The 18,193-nt window shown below is 39.7% G+C and overlaps 1 protein-coding gene across 1 annotated transcript in view; it reads right to left on the reverse strand.

Moving 5' to 3' along the window:
- Positions 1-10,614, reverse strand: part of CCDC69 (coiled-coil domain containing 69) — a 16,222-nt gene extending 5,608 nt beyond the window's left edge. The window contains exons 1-5 of the mRNA XM_053463484.1: positions 10,421-10,614; positions 5,095-5,149; positions 3,650-3,804; positions 1,990-2,077; positions 1,369-1,442 (exon numbers count right to left, since the gene is read on the reverse strand). Coding sequence (XP_053319459.1) covers positions 1,369-1,442; positions 1,990-2,077; positions 3,650-3,804; positions 5,095-5,149; positions 10,421-10,468 — 420 coding nt within the window. The 5' untranslated portion in view covers positions 10,469-10,614. The remainder of the gene's footprint in view (positions 1-1,368; positions 1,443-1,989; positions 2,078-3,649; positions 3,805-5,094; positions 5,150-10,420) is intronic.
- Between the last annotated feature and the right edge of the window lie 7,579 nt (positions 10,615-18,193).

The raw sequence follows: 18,193 nt of genomic DNA on the forward strand, positions 1-18,193 counted from the left end.
ACCTGGACACTAACACACATGCACACAAACTAGTGCACCCAGACACCCACACAAAATGTATGCGGATACTCAAACTAACACGACCAGACAGACTCCGCACTCCTTTTATTGAGGGCCAGTTGGAGGGAGAACCATGATCTCCCCAACCGGCCCTGCTCCTTTAGCAGATCTACCTGGGGCTCCTCTTCTGCAGAGGACTTGACTACCCTCAGAGGAGGCGCCCCCACGTAGATCTGAGCACTATGCCAGCACCTACCTTACCTATAGGTAGTGCCAGCCCTGGATTTAACTTTACCTACATCATGCCCCTTTCTCCATTCACTATAGTCAGTCCCAGACTGTCTATCAGGCGAACTGGGCAAACCTTTATCTACCTTTACCTTTTTGCCCCTGACATCACAGATGTGTGGCAGCGAGTTGGACACAACGAATATCTTTTACATACTTGCTGCCGAAGGTACATTATTTAGGATCCAATAGCCCCAAAGTGCCAGGGCTTCTTTTCTTTCTCAGCCTGGCCCCGACTCTGATCACTGTCTCTTTTACTAAAAAGTCAGTTTTCTAGCTCAGTCTGCCCCATCTTTTATACTTTTTCACACCTCCATCATGCATCCTACTATTATCCTTCTTGGCATATAAACCATGCTTCCACTCTTACAATCTGCTCTCGTTTCATTCTGATTAGCTATGGATCACAGTGAGTAGGTTGTTTACCCATATCCATGTCTTCTTACCATTCAAGCTCACTTCCTTTTCCATCCTAGCCTTCATAACTTATTTTCCTTTCTTCATCAAGCCCCATCCCCCTCTTTTCGGCCAATAAACGTATATAATATACAAGAGATGACTTCTTCCAGCAGGTGAGCAGGCCATGGTTTAAAGTTTGTCAAGAAGGCCTCTTATCAGCTGTCCCTTAAGCCTTCTATGTAGTGTGCTGTCCATGAAGGACATTGGGGGGATGGCTTCTAACATTCTATATAAACGATTTTAGATTTCCATATATTCATTATAATGTAAAATAAATAATTTCAGACAATACAATTACAAGAAAGAGAGTCTATTTTTAACTATTTAACTATTTTTAACATCTATTTAAAAAAAAATGCATGGGTGTAACTGGTGGGGGGGGGGGTTTAACCAAACTTTTCGTGTTATGCAACTTTACAAAAGATAAATAAGATAAACCACATTATCATATTTTTGGGTCGTAGAACATGTACTAAACATTCTGATCTCCCGGAGATGAATGACTTTGAGATCTGGATGGCACTTTTACCTTCTGTGTACTATTCCCCATTCCCCCGGCTATAAACAATATATCGTCAATGACGTTGTGAGAAATGGGGGGGTGGGGGGTGGAGAACAGACCTGAAGGGAAGTGGTTATTTCTTCATAGTTCTCTTTCAGTAAAAGATTTTCCTGTTCATAAGCTGCCTGCAGCTCTGGGGAGGGGAGAAAATACAGTTCAAATTATGTCAAATAAAACCAATGTCAATATACCCCATACGCCCAGTTTGATGATAATACCAACATTTACGTCGAAAAGAAGTATTATTACTATCACAAATATCTGTAATAAAAATAAGTTACACGAACATTTACAGTCATCTACATCGGGGGGGGGGTCTGGAATTCCAGCATTTATCTAGCCTCTTCTTCACGGTTAGCGGTTTACTTCATAGCTTTTTAAATTTAGGTTCCAGTATGACCAATAAAATTTAGGTTGCCATATGTCGTGTTAAATAGGCAACAAAACAGAAGGTTATTGTGAGCTGGTGGCCAATGGCACCAGTCAGGACAAGGGATGATGGTGGTGCCCCTACTAGCTTAAGGCCCTTGGCAGCCGCCCAACTTGCATATATCATAGGGACTGCAGCATTAATTTCCAACTTTTTGATAATAAACACAAACGGTGTCTATGACAAGATCTGCTTTTTTTTTTTTTTTTACATAAATAATGCTGGTTGACTTGCTCGTTTAACTTTTTACCTGCAAACTTCGCGTCCAGTTCTTTTTTCATTGCCGAGGCCTGCTCGGAAAGGCGCTTTTCTACGTCAGCATCTCTATCTCTCCGCACCTGAAACGCAGAATATGTTGAAAACATCCAATATGCCCATTATACTATGAGATCCACATGGGACCCCTTTCTTTCTTAATCCCGATTTGGGATCACACAAGTGTAATTCTGGCCGAGGACACAATTCAGGAACAGACATGGTTTTCTAACTTATTATGTAGAATGGGATAGGAATGCTTTCAAAGCCCTGTTTGCGCATGTAAGATCAAGCGATGAAAGGCAGTCTTTGATCTTTTGCTATTTTAAACTTTCGGCCGTACACACTATAGCCTCGCATTTCATCAGATTCAATACACCTTGTCATACTTAATCCATTCTATACGTGACAGCGGAACGCAACATACCTGTATTATCCACGTATTCCCTGCTGTCCTTGAACGGACGTGAAAGTTCAGATTAAGGTAACCGTTTAAACGGTTTTGTTAAACAATATGACTATCTACATGCAAATATTTTATTTGGGTAATTGCTTTGGAAAGACAATGTTCGATTTCGGGAAGAAATCCAAACAGAACATATCAGATGGATTTTATACAAACATGCACGCCATCCAATAATGGACACATACCATTTGAAAGTATATGTTTTTTTTTTAAATTATGTAATACAAAACATATAAAACATAATTTGCAACAAAAGTAGAATAAAAAAAAGTTGATTTCTCATATTTAGTATTACTGTATAATACTAAAAATTAGAAATTGGTAATTATTTATTCTACTTTTTATTTTTTTATTTTTTTTTAACTTACTCTAGAGACAACTAACCACATAGTAGTTAACTATAATAATTGTACTCTCTAGTATGTTAAGCAAATAAACCTTAGCAGGTTTGTATTTTTATTCTTTTCTCTATATGTTTAATAACACGAAAATAGCAGAAAATAGGAAAATGCCTTAAACCCTTTTTCGTTACTAAAATGATATAAATCTCAATAAGGAATAGAAGAAAACTTCTCTATAGACTTGAAAAGGGATCTGCCAAACTAAATGCTTCTTTATTACACGAGGATCTTTAAGCAGGACTATGGATATAAAAGCGTCGCGCTTGTACTTAGAACATCTTACTTCCTAAAGTGCCTTAATCTCAGTTATCTGATTGGCTGTCTGCTTTGTTTCTTTTTATTTCTGTCTTTTTTTTTTTTTTTTTTTAAGAATTTTAATTTTAAAAATTGTGAAACGGATCCAGTTGTAAACTCATCCAGGAGGTACGTGTGAATGTTTGAATTTACTCATTGAGTAATGACTCTCCAACAGAGCTGGAACAGCAGCCTCAGAAATATTATAGTTGATAGCATCAAAGTTTAAAGGTATATGAACAGAGAATATATTATAAGAAACAGAATAACACCTACTGATCATTGCACACCTTGGACTTTATAGCAGTTCTCATATGTTAGCAGTTAGTTATGGGGTAGGGTATTTGCCTTTTTGTGAAGAACACAACTTCAAAGATGCAGGGTTAACAACGAGCCAGTGACTCAATGGATCAAAAGATTTATCGCCTCTCTCTAAACGTGGAGGCGATAAATCAAAACGCTCAAGGGATTTCTGGATAGTGTTCACACCAGACCTGTTCCAGCAACTCTTGTTTTTGAGCCTCCATCTCGGTCTTGTGGACCTCTGCCATGGATCGCTTCTCCTCCTGGTGTTTCTGAAGGATCTCTTTAATCTCCTGCTCATGGTGAGCGATTTTCTGGAGCAAGTCATTAAGGCCATGGAAATTATCTGAGTAGATAATAAAGCAATAGAAACAAAAAAAGTTTAAAAAAGGTTTCCACACGCCTTTAATTAAGTCTTTCTATAACATAACATTAGCCAATGTAACATTTACCAACCACAACAGTCTCTTTGAACCTTTCAATATTGAAAGTGAAATTAAAACGTACTGCAAATCTAGAATTGGTAAACCTCTTATATTAAATTAATGGATTTAAGAGCCCCTAAAACTGATGTGTCTATGAGTGGGGTATACGGGTAATTGTCAGGTTGAACAATTTGGCTACCCACAGATTTTGGCTCATGGGCAAGTAAGATGCAACAAGGTATCCAATGCATATTGAGAAGAACTGGAATGGATTGAATAGGGAAAATTCAATAAGCCCCCGCCTATATAATGGCCAGAAAGAAAGCAAAAACACCCTTTGTAGTATGGTGTAACAATACTTAACAGGGTAGATTTTTTGCTTTTCATAGGAACACCTAAGGAGTCGATCGAGTAAGCAACGTGTTGTATCTATTATGATAGGCACTATACTTAGAAGGCTAAGAATTTGAGCCATTAAAGCTAAGCTTCACTTATCAAAGCTAAACTTAGTCCCAAACCTTTTTTTAAATTATCTACTTTTGTTCTGTGTTTTAGGAAAATAATCCCAAACTAGATGGAAAATAATTCCATTTAAGGTCTGCCATATTTGCTTTCAACTTGGCAAAGCCCCATGTATGACCACATACCACCACTGGATGAGCTGGCCCTACACAACGCATTATCTAAAGCGTAACAAGACCTTAATTCGTTGATCTATGCACTATACAGGGCCGGCCAAGCTCATCCTGCAGCAGAAGTTCACTTGGGTTGGCTCTTCACATGGCGAATTTGGCAAGTAAACTAAAGGGAATTAAAACCACAACCCTCCTTTAAACCCTCCCCTTAGTGCATATACTGCTTTGGGTTTTGCTTAACTCGAGCCGACTCAGATCATAGTGAATAGACCCCCTAAATACGTCCAGCCTCACTGTACAGCCAGGAGAAGTATTTGATGTATGGAATCCAAATCTGTTTTAGTGCACGGCAAAACGCTGACACGGTTTTAAAGAGTCTGAATACAGTTGCTACACGTTACTTCTTTCAGCAACTAAAAAAAAGTCTGGGAGTGAACTGCCTGCCAAAATAATCTCTACAACTTCGTCGGCTGCTTTACTAATTTCATCAATAGCTGGAATTTGTGGTATGGAGTGCAGTAGTAATGGAGGATCACACCATGATTATATTTAGAGAACGGTCATGTATCCTCTCACCAGTTGGATCATTCAGCTCTTGAGAGGTCTCCTTCCGTTTTTCTTTTCGTTGTTTCTAGAAGGAAGAAGCAGAATGTTAAATAATGTGTCTGATAACAAAAAAAAAGTCTAGAAACTGGAAAAGCCAATACACACAAAACTATCCCTTGAGACGTTGGTCAACGGACTGCATAGTCTATAGCTCCATCTGGCAAGGCACAAACCCCATCATTCTTGGCAGACAATAAGGCTACTGGTGATAGTTGCAGCCAAACCACAACATGAGAACACTAAATTACAACACCAATTGTTAACAATTACTTGTCATCAGGCATTTCCCTCTGGTAGGTTTCAATGCTGACACACATTGGAAGGTCACCGATGGAGGAGACCCAGCAAACCCCACTACACATAAGCCTTCGAAATAAATTAAAAAACTGATGTGGCCCTCAGGGGATAGTTCTGAACATCAATTGGGACATTGTTGAGCAGTGGCACCTACCATGTAGAATGTTACATATTATGTTAGAATGTAGAATGTTACATATTAGCACTAATAAATGATTTTTTACATTTCTAAGCTTTTAAAAGAAGGCCATTCTTTTACTGGACAAAACATCATTTGTGGGGGTACATATGGTACACATAGAAAAGGGGAATCATGGTTTAACAAACATATGGTGAAAATGAGAAAAAAACCTCCGATGACACTGGATGGGGTCACATGGCTTCCAGATTTGAACCAATTACATTACTATTTTTTGAACAGACACATTCTATAGAGAAAGTGATTTTCTCTTATGTCACTACAGATTTTGTGTAGTTGCACCACATGTACACAAACAGGTTGGGAGGTGTTCATACCTGGAAACTCTACAGGTCTCACCCAGAGACTCTGGGTAAAACACTGCTTCTCCGCGTCATGTCTAAAATAATTTAGACATGCCCCACTGCCCCCATGGCCATTTCCCCCTCCCACCCCAACAGAAATATAAAGAGGTTGGGGATAGCCCATCCGCAACATCACCGGCCTCGCTCACTGACGTCATCAGCTCCACCTACTGACTATGTCAGCACCATTAACTGATGACATCAGCCCCTGCCCACCGGCATCATCGAGCTACACGAGGGAGGGCTCCAGGGATCTGTTGCAGGTCATAGTCTCCTTAATTATCTCACATCTCAATATCTCCTGGGATAGACAACAATTGGTGGTAAAACCAGGAGAAGCACACAGCCAAATTACGGTTCAGCATTCCTGGCTTCCTTCAGCATGGACGTGCCAGGAAAACTCAGAAACTTTAGTCTTGACAACAGTTTTAATTTTCAGTGATCTGACCGGCTCTCTGGCCACATTTTAGGTGTCACAATTTGGACACCTGTGTTGACAGGGCAGCAAAAGGTAGGGAGGGATGGGACTGGTGCCAGAAGGGGCAGGGGCAGGGCCACCACTCTCCTTGGAAGATCTACCTTGTGGGGCTCAGCTTCAATATGTTGTGAGGAGGCAATGTAGGAGTTTGCAATGGAGGTTACCTACAATAATAGCCCAGAGGATCTCCCCATCTAGTCAATGATCCAAAGCCCACAAAATGGGACATTTTGGGCAAGCTACCCAGGACTGTTGGGATGTATAACACAGACAGATCACATCTTGCTTTCAAGGTGAACTCAGCCACTGGAGGTAAATCTATATAAGAATTTATGGGGAATTGTGAAACCAGCAAGTGAATGAGCAGAACAAGACAAAGACACCATTCCCCCCACCCAAACCCAGAGGCTGCATCATGACCCATTAAGAAGTTTGATACCTGGCACTTCTAAATTGAATGCTAACCTTAATATTCTATGTGCAGACGCACAAGTTATGGCAATGGTGTCTAGAAACACGGCCAAACAAAAGTGGATTCAAAAAAAGAAAAAAACAACACTAAAACAATTCAGTTTTGTCCCAAGTTTCCATTCCATCCCACAACATCCTCTGAAATCATTCAGAACAATTACACAGATTAACCCATTTAGTGCCACAGAGATAAGCAACTCTTTGTAAAAAAAAAAACCCAAACAACTATATATACTTGCCTCTTTGCCATTTCAAGAGTTACCCTGGGGAGCAGGGGAATGGAAATATTTGTGTGAATGAGAGTTATGCGTAATTTATCAGTCAATGGTTTGCATTGTTCTACAGAGGCCAAGCCAAATGAATAATTGTTGCTGTATATAATTACACATTCCCAAAGCATTTACAGTGTATAATACAGTTAACAGGGCTCTTAATTAGATACAGATGTAGCCTCTACCAGCCCCCCCCCCGTAACCATAACCATAAATAAACCATGGTGTCTCCACATTAAAATGAGCAGCATATATGTATCAGGAAAAAAGGCTTACCAGATCCACTTTAATTACTTAAACAAGAAAAGCATCCCATAGATGGGCACCGATTTTAATACAGAGCCAATACATTAATTTAGCAGTCTCCAATTAAAAAAAAAGAAAAAAAAAAAAAAACTACCACAACGATCAGCCAACATCTCTAAAGATGCTTTTAGCCAACTGTCTTACTTGGGTGAACATGCATTGATTTGATTCTTGATACAGGACTACGCAACAGATTATATATATCGGGTGACTGTATAAGCTAAAGTGAAAGTGTTTCAATATATTACTTGTCCACATGGAATATCCATTCATAGTACACAGGTAGCCATCCAAGTGTTGTTAAGTTACCATCTTCCACAGCTCTTTAGAAGCCATTGTTTACAAAAAATTAAGGGAGTCAAAGTGTAACAACTACTATTCCCGGTATAGTCAGACAGTAAGGTTCTATTGCCTTCAGAACACCTAAAACAGCTGGAGATAAAAAAGAAATCTCCAGAACCCTGTTTTGGACAGCTATAGTTCAGGTACTGTAATGGTGGCCCATTGAGTCTTACAGCTGAGGAAACACATTTACAAATCAAAGCTGTATCCACTATCATGGCTGATCCACCAGACCAAGCCTATATTGTCAATCTACGAGGGACCTAACCAGATCCATGCCAGAGGCAATTTTAGCTGGCCCTGTTAAGCACATGGGAATCAAGCCAGAGATGGAAGGAATGATCTCCTGCATCATTTAATATTTTCTTTAAAAACACAAATTGTCAGCTGAATGCCATATTTTCATACCTGCGAGTTTTAATGATCTGAGAGTTTAACCTAAATATACCATTTTCCATGAGATGACTTTAACATGCTTATAACAGGGTTCTCCTAGTCTTTCTAGTTGTGGATATTCTTTCATTTAGGAGAAGCTTCTTTCAGCTCTAGCTTTCCTTTAAACTTTGGTAACCCTCCTTCCCAGGACTATGGAGGTCTCCTCCTAAAATCTCTATAAGCTCAGACAGATCCCTAGAAGGAATGCATGATCCGCAGCGCTGAAAAAAACAAATTCCTGGCTCATGCCAACCCCATTTGTAATGTTAGAGGGAGCTCTGTTTACGAGATGTGCGCTGCCTGGTAATAAGAGCGTTTAATGTGTAAATGCCTGGAGCAGTCAAGGAGAGAGACGGCACACGAGGTGCATTGTGCCTGTGTGTAACCCAACAACGTTAACATCTTCACCGCCAGACAGGCCAAAAGTCTTGGCAACCATATAGAAAGCCCACAAGTTCAGCTTCCACATTGCATCAGAAAACACTGGTTTAAGTTCATTCAAGATTTAAAGATGGAAACTTTTTAGAAGTCATATATACACACCCTATCTCTTATCAGGATATGTTATTTGCGTTCGTTCTGTCCACCTAAGATGGGCGGCTGGGTACCAGAACTTGCTCCAGTACAGATCAAGGCAGGACCACCAGTATTTTAAGACAGATCATTACAAGACTGACCTTAAGTTAAGTATGCCACACAGACTATCCTATCTTTTAAATGTCAATCCAAGGAAACCAATCAGTTCCAACGTCTGCACCTCGATCTAGCTTTTCGAAAAAGGAGTGTCTATTTAAAGCAATTTTTTCCACCTTACCCTCTAATCTTATTTGGTGAACAGATCTCATAGGATAAAGAGCATTTTGGTTTAAATTCAGTTTACAATAATTTAATACGGTAAATGAACAAAACTATCGTGCTTATGTAAATATACAGATGCTGGTGAAAATGTAAAAAAAATAATAAGACTGATTTTGATGATAAGACCACTTTTCAAATGTTGGACGATTCTCACATGTTATACATAAACCCCATACATCCAAAAAATACACAATGCTCTCTTAGAAGGACGTAAACAAAGTTAAAATACGTTGTATGGCCAATTCCCATCAGGCTGTGACCATAATAAAACAATATGTTATTATACTTGAAAACCTGTTATTCAGCAAAAATACAATGCACTATAATATGTATCAACCAGCATTTCAAATGGCCAATTGTGGGGTACTATTGTTTTAGGGGTGTGGTTAGGGGTGTGGCTAGGGATAGGTCTTTATAAAGACATGATGTGCGACTCTGATCATACAATATAATAAATAAATCTGCTGTTGATATAAACATTATTCAGGGTTTTAGGGCTGTAGAATGCCGTGAGATATCAATGGAGGGATATGTGTCCTAAAGAGAGACTATCCTTCTTAAAATAGGGACACTTGGCAGATATGATACAAAATTAGACAATTGTTTGTACTAACGCAGAGCTTAGCGATGTGCTGAGATCTGTGGAGCAAAGTGTTCCCGGAAGCACATCTTTTCAAACCTCATCCAAAACTTAGACCTGTCTACCCCCAAACCCAGAAGAAATATTACCCTCTATTGATCAGTCACCTGAATATGTTAATTGCCTCCCGTGTCACCTACCCTGGGAGGGCCAGCTGGGCTCATTAAAAGACTGGGCCACTGAGCGTAAGTTAAAGGCACAGACGGTCATATCCTTTAACCCCCTCCATCAAAACAATCCTTTCCTCTGTACTATAATCTAGTACTTTGATTTAGATTGCAAGCTCATATGAACTAACTGGTCTTTCATTCCATTCCTACACTATTAAAGCATCACGACGATATATGCCATCGACAAAATAAAACATTGTAACAAAATTATTGCAATTTACAATATAAACAAAAAGTTACACATTCCTTAGGGAGAATAGACAAAGTTAATATATATATATATATCAGAATATCCATTCCCGTTAAGTAATGTTGGTGGACAGTTACTTTTGATCAAAAGTTGAACTTGGACTTGAACGCTCTTAACTCATTTTTCTTCCAGAAAAAAAAAAAGATTCAACAGGTTAAGCAGAAGTTGGTGCCCTACCTCTGTTTAGACAAAAAGCAGGCGGAAGAGTCTGAAAGCCTTCATCAGTAACTTTACCTTGTTCCTGGCTCGTAGGCAACATAATCTGCTGGCTTTGCAGCCCATAACTGTCCCCCAAATTAGTGTCTGCAGCCACCACTGTAGTAAGGTTCACATCTCTCCCCCCCTTCACTCTCTGGCAGGCTGCTTGCCTCAGCCTCCTACACACACACACCCCTCACACACACTAACTAAACCTGCTGCCTGCGCTGAACTTTAGGCAATAGAGACCCATTGTGGCCGTAATTACCAGAATAGCAGCACACCAAGACAGCTGCATGTGTCTAGTCCAAAAGCATGGTTTTAAATCAGGCAAGAAAAGGGGGGGGGGCATGTCCTACATGTCAAAGTAACCCCATATCTGCTTTAAATTTAGAGCCTGGTAGAGAATGCGCTTGGGGCTCACATACTTTGCATGGCTCGGTCGCAGTGGTTATATGACACTTAATCATCGCCTATTTTATAATGCATTATGAAGGGCCAGCCCCAACATAAACAAGCAGGTTAGTACTGTATAATGTACAGTAGAAGGGACGGTTTACTGTCCTTGCCACCTCCACTATAGAGGAATGCAGTTTAGAAAACAAGAAAAACATTTGAACACTTACTTGACACAGAAGCTGCAGCCCTGCTGAAGCAGCTACCTCCTATTCCATGGTCCGACTATTCTTCACCCTCAGTGATCCCAAGGCCAGAGCTGGAGCTGACTGGTGGTAAGTGTATAAAGTGCAAGGAGATGTGTTCAGCTGAACATATCTCCTGCACAGCATTTTCATGGGGGGAGGGTAAAGGAGCAAATGCATATAGGGGGATTCTTCAGGACCCCCCATGCATTTAAAAAAAGGAACAACATGAAAATTTAAAGGAACCACACAGCTACTATATGCATTAAAGTACATGTGATGGCTGAATTGTTTATTTAAAGCAATTGTTTTCCACCTTACCAAAACTTGTCCACAATTCTCGTTTTATTGACCTTTTGTGGGTTTCTAATACAGAAAAAGCAAAAGAAGAAAGCTCGGGCTGTGTATAAAAAGTGATTAAAAAAAAATGCAGACTAGATGGACCAGTTGGTTCTTTTCTGCCATCCCCAGTAGAATATGTACCCCAAGCACTACTCTAGACCCAGGACAGTGTCCTCAGCTGCCCCCTTTGGTGCCACCATTTACTCTTGGGTTTTGCCTGTGGACCTGCCACTGTAGGCCTAGTCGGTCTAGAGCGGAATACATTGCTGGCCATCACTAACTATGTATCTACGATAATGGTGGAGAGAGGCAATGGAAGTTGGTGGAAGACAGGCATTTTATGATGGTGTGGGAAGATGTCAGAACCAAAAGCATTCGCTTTACTCGGGTTCTTGTAACTTTCATAGTCTTGGTTCCTACCCATATGAAATCTGCAAAATGTCACTTTGAGTACATCACAGGGACTTTAACACTATGTACGTACAATTACACACGTCACAAAGGCATGGTTTGACAGATCCGCTCAGGGTTTTCTAAAAGAATCCTTGATTAAGATCACTGCCAGGCCAACAAAGATAACATGCGGTATGTTCCCCTTAGAAATGAATGCTACGATGCTGCTGTAACACCACTTCTGCTCTGTAGGATCCATCTCTTTTTATGGTCCTCAGTAACAGGGGACATCTGATCCAGATTTCTAGGAGTCTCAGACAAGCAGTGATTTAGTCCATGATCCCTCTCCGGGTATGCGGTCCGGTCAGGCTTGCCATACTGCCTGCCACCAGCTTATCGCTCCAAATGGTCCCCCAGACATGGACCCTTTTTGACAACAGTCCAAAATAAATGTGCAGTTTGTACATAGTTGTTCAGGCTTTTTGCTCCATCTACAGAATTAACATATGTGGCTAAGCGCCCATAAAGAATATTCTTTATACATTTCCCGAGGCGGAGTATTTCTGTTCAAAATAACCTCCCATGTTTATTTTGAAAGACAAAATAATAAAGTTAGCTTAGGTCAGGCCTAATCCTTGTAAAGTATTCTTAGAAAAATACCCATGGTGCACTGCCTCCTGTCTAGGTCGGTAAGAGGTATTTTTCATAATTATTTTCCGGTACATTGGACGCATCATTTGGTTGCGCCATTTTGAAAAGAAAAACCCAAGAAAAAGCAAAAATTCACTCATCTCCGAAGACTGAACAGAAAGCGTTGCAACGCGACCTATGGAAATACCCATGGGGGAAATTGTGGAGTTTTCACAGATGTATACATGGGCACTGTGATATGTGAGGTCACATGACGTCTCGTAATGTCACACAATACAACACATTTTAGGCGTCAACTTTTTGCTCCTCCTGAAGTATTTTTCCATTACTTTTTTTCAGTCCACATATAAATCAGTGGGGACCGAACCCCGGGCATGTTTTTTTTTCACATAGTGGATGTATCCAGCCACTGGCCGCACGCTGCAGAATGTTGGCCGGCGGCCTTTTGGGCATTTGCCCTGTGTGCCAGACGGCCTGGTGTCAGGCTATTTAATGTGTCCCTGCCCTACAGCATCAACTATAAATGTAAATATTTCCATGCTAATATTGTACTTATTATAGTTCTTAATGTGCAATGCACCCCATTAGAATGTAAGCTCTTTAGAACAGTGGTCTGCTGTTACCGCAGGTAAATCTCAAAACAGTGGAACCTATGGCAACTAACTTGTATATCGCCGCTTTAATGCTTCCGTCCATCACCTAAATATAGAGAACCAGGCACTGAAAACCCATCAACCAGAGATTTATTCTTGTGCAGCAAACCGAGAAATATTTATTTACGAGTTCAGAAAATACAAGTGTTTGTGGAAGCGGTCTCCTAGCTCTGCTTTAAAACAAATAAAAATATTTTTAAATACAAAGAGACAGTCCTTCCGTGAAAGGTATGTTAGCTTAAAATAAATGGATGGGTTCAATTGTTCAATGCTATTGACTTTGGTGTGCTCTTATATTAGGGTAAATACGGTCGGTGTGTGTATTACTAGGAAGGGCTTCCTCCCATGTGAACGAATGGGCAGGAGGTAGTGTTGTGGTTACTGATTTGTATCATAACCATATCTGTTTCAATGCTCGGCTTTTAACATCCTGGCTTCGACACAAAGTTACAGCAGCCACGGCCACGTTACGTTCAGACACAAACTGCAACCGTCAGAATAAAAGCACCATGGTAATTACGCTTCTAGGACAAAGTACGTTTTATTCAAAGGTCAGCTGGATTTAAAGGCCTCGTTCCACATGATCAGTGATTTGTTTTTCTTCCTTTTGAATGTTTAATCGCATGAAAAAAACAACAACACAGGAGCAGCGTCGCATGACGTTTAAGTGGCACTTGCAAGTATGAGCATCATGTGACTTGATTAAAAAGGCCTTCTGATAAAGGGTTAACAGCACTATGAATGATGCGTCTAATGTACTTAGATAAAAAAGTATAGGTATGAAGACACACGCACACACACATATATATATATATGGTAATTAAAAAAATGCAATACTATTTAATTAATGAGCTAATGAGACTAATGAGCTTTCAAGAGTATCATTATATATATAATGTAAAGTATATATATAATGTATGTATATATACTGTACATTATATATATGTATAGTGTATGTGTATATATATATATAAATTAGTTTTTTTATTACTGTTTATGCTCATAGCTGCACAATTACAAACTTCATGTATATAAAAAAAATCAACACAATAAGGTCATCTAATAACGCGTTTCACATTCCTAATTTTAAAGGGACAGATACATATTTCGCCATGCTAAGTTTAGGGCGACCAGATGGCTGCATTAACCAAAGATGTTTTAAATATTCTTTAATCTGATATAATGAAAGAATTCTATCTGGGAAGGGTCCTCACATTCAGCAGTACTAGGAATAAAGTTTATAACGGTGTATTTGTGTATGAAAGTGTTACATTGGCAGTGTCGAGTAGGATGATCGCAGGAGGATACGCATACAGTATACATGCTGCTGATCAGCGTGTGGAACGTGCTGCCCTGCAGTATGTGTGCCGAATAAATAAATACTTGTTTCCCTATATACATCCCACCAGTTGATATGTTTTATACACCCCCATTGCAAAATGACTATTGCCCGACTGCTTGGAGCAACTCAACAGGTTGGATCTCTTCCCAAGTGATTGCTGACCATCCCGACTGCAACACCAGAAACACTGGCATGACTTGTTTTGTGAATGCTTTTCCCCGATTAAGCTAAAATAGTAAAGGTGATTATTTTATAATACTATAATATCATAATATGCCCTTTCATAGTTTCCAAGCCACGTACTATCACAGACTGGCACCGGACCGGCACATTTCTTTTAGTACAGAATATAAACAATCGTGAACTTTTTCATATTTTATCACCCGACTGGGTTTTATTCACTATAAAGTCACTCGTGATTAGATTAAAATGTTTTTCACTTTTTTCCAAAATATTAGATATTAAAGTGCTACAAATGAAATAACTGGTGCGTAATAACTTTTACAGATTATAACAAAGCAATATGTGTATAAGACGGCCACCTTATTCGTGTGACCTGCGATATTGGCTTATTATCTCTCCCATTTTGCTAATCATAGCTGGTTGGCTCAGTCAGCCTTTGAGAGGATGGAAGCCTATTTACTATGCATTATGAGTAGCATTTCCTAGTGGGTAGCTGAGGATGTTTAGAGTTGCAGTCCAAAAGCAGGTGCAGGGCCACACCTTCTATATCAGATCTATACAGTAAGTGACTTATATCCATATTTGTTCTCTTGGTTTTAAGGTATTTCCATTCTGCACTATATTTATTCATTAAATAACATCCTTAATTATATTATTTATATATTTAAATAATAAAAAATACTACTACTAATAAAATAATAATAATATAAAAATATTATTATAAAACCCATAGGAGGTTGGATGAAGGTACCTTCAAGGTCAAATAACAGAAGGGCACCATTCAACCCTTTACACCAGTTACTATATCCGGTCTTTGTCTATATGTCACCCAAGAGACATGTTCCATTTTTTCCACTGGAATTTCTCATGGTGAAAAGTGAAAGGCCGTCTGCACCGGTGGCCGGAGACACAAGGATAGCCCAGTCGCCAAGGGCATTGGAAGATCAGAGCAGGAAAAGGATTTCAGTGGAAAGAGTTATTTTTATCCTGACGCTCTAATCCACAAGAGGAACTGATAAAAGTGAGCAGTTGTCATACCTCAGTGGTGTGGGAGAGAAACTTCAAAGAGACAAATGTATGAAGACAAACGCATGCATACACACTCCGCATTAAACCTTTATATGGAAAAATCAAGAAGAAATTAAAAACAGTTTGCATAAAGTATTTCCGTAAAGTCATTTATCAGAAACACAGTTTTTTAGTTTAGAAGAAAAACAGTAGCTTGTGTATACATTTCATATGACATCATCATAAGATAATACATCGGCCGCACAGAAACAATTAATTACAATGTTTTTAGATATATATTATATATGTTATAATATTAACATTAGTCCCAGTGGACCTATAGGAAACCCTTATAGAAAATGAGAACCTTTCCTCAACCAAGATGGCTACCAGACTCCAAAACCTTGCCTCAACCAAGATGATCTCCAGCCTGATAACCTAAACTACAGGGTGATTACATGATTTAACGGGGAGACATATAAAAAACACAATGCAACAAAAAATGAATTCAGCCTTTCAGTCTACAAATCCCACCCATGTACCAAAAACATCGTTTAGCTTACTCTACCATAGAGTGACCACATCAGCCATTTTGTCCAGGAATTATCACATATTGCTGACCAGCACATGTAAACTTTTGCCCTACTGTGTGTGAGACGTCGCCCTGGGCTGGCCATCTAGCACACCAGGCAAATGCCCAGTGTGCCGCAGGCCGTCAGCGGCCATACTCATGATATCTGCTGCTCCAACAGCATGCAGCCAACTACTGGACATGCCTGTTGGGCGAACCTATGTTATCAGGCGGCCACTGGACTTAAAGTGCCAAGGCCGCCATGTGATTGACAGTCAGGCCCTGGGAAGATTTATAACTAATGTGACTCATATGGGTTTAGTAAATTCACAATAAAAAAAGTACAACAATAATCTAATAATTTTATTTTTTTAACCCCTTAAGGACAATGGGCGGTCCCTAATCCCATTGAAAACAATGAATTTGGAGCCCATACATGTACGGGCTTTGTCATTAAGGGGTTAAAGATGATAATCAGGTTACACAAATTGAATGGCAGAAGCCAAACACCAGTTTGGGTGTCTTTGATACATATTATGATCGTAGGATATTTCAGAATAACCCAGATTTGAGATGGATAAGATTTACCGTATCTTCCAAACAGTATGAGCAAATAGTACATACACCACAGCTCCCAATTCCTACAAAATGTAAATGTTTAATGGCATAATCCCAAGAAAAAAATGTGTTATAGGCATTGGAACTTTAAGTGAAACATGAGGAGTAGACGCTGGTCTACTTTTTAAATCTTTCTTGCATAATTTTTCCTGGCAAAGCGTCCCGATGAAAAGAGAGTCTTTTCTAAAACGCCAAACCGTGGCAAATTTAGCCAAACACAATCTTTAAAATCAAAAATTATATAAAAATATTTTTAGGTTAAATGAATAATGTATTTGTTCTACATGGCTGTTTTTGTTCCAGTTTTACTGCTAAAATGTCTTAATAAACAGTCCTCTGTACATCAAATAATCCGAAGATACAGAAAAGCTGTGTATCCTCAGATCACGCTGGCCTTGATAAGTAACAAACCTGTTATTGTATGAATCTGCTCACACACAAACATTTTTAGAGGCCTATGCTGATTGTTTCTCTTCTACCACCAGGGCCGACTTGGTACCCCATTCCAAAGGAAAGCTTCCCGCTTTGAGCCGCCCCTGTATTTGATTTTAAGGTGGTGGCCTGCGCAGGTGCCGGCACATCTTCACAAACACTTCCTCAGACATCTTCACCCAAATCCATCTCTACTTGTGTATCACAGTGTGCTGGTATTATCATTGCATCTGCACCAACAGGTGGTGAAGCCGTGAAGGACACTTGTGGACAGGTCTGTGCAGACCTTCAGGGTATGAGAGCTATAAACTGGTAGGCCTGGGCCCATGGCAGCTGCGCCTTTTTGCCCCCCTGTCTGCCATCACACATATTAGGGGACTTTGTTCAAATCCAAAATCAGTCATGATCGAACCTAAGAAATCTGTGAAAACTGAACCGCTAATGAGATAAATCCTTTCTATAGAAGATTCGCTAATAGATGTCCTACTTTGGATTTCTCAATCACCATGTTCACAACGACAAAAAGAAACAAGATATAGAAACAGCTAATGAAGATGCAGCTAGGTTTGCACCAAGCTAGACCACAACGAAGATGGCGCACAGCTACGTGACCTCTTGGAACTGGAATCACATCATTCCTCCATTATTTTTCTCGTTACTTTCCTGACCAGCACTTAAGAGAGGCAATAAAGCATTCAACAAGGTTTCATGAAGATTTTCCAGTTTATAAGCATCATTAACACGTGAGAGAAACTCACGTCAAACATCTCAGGATGACCCAAGAAGATTTCATTAAGCTGGATGGCAAAACTGAAAAGTTTAAGTGCGATCCTCTGACTTGCATGCCTACTGGCTACAAAACCAACATTTGGTACGTGCATCCTCTTTTGGAGTCCAAGAAATATCAACATTTGTGCAAATATTGAACTTGCCATCTTGTCTTTTTGGTTGAAAAGCAGGCACATATGAAGTGCA

This window comes from Spea bombifrons, chromosome 4 (genome assembly GCF_027358695.1).
Source record: "Spea bombifrons isolate aSpeBom1 chromosome 4, aSpeBom1.2.pri, whole genome shotgun sequence".
NCBI lineage: Eukaryota > Metazoa > Chordata > Amphibia > Anura > Pelobatidae > Spea > Spea bombifrons.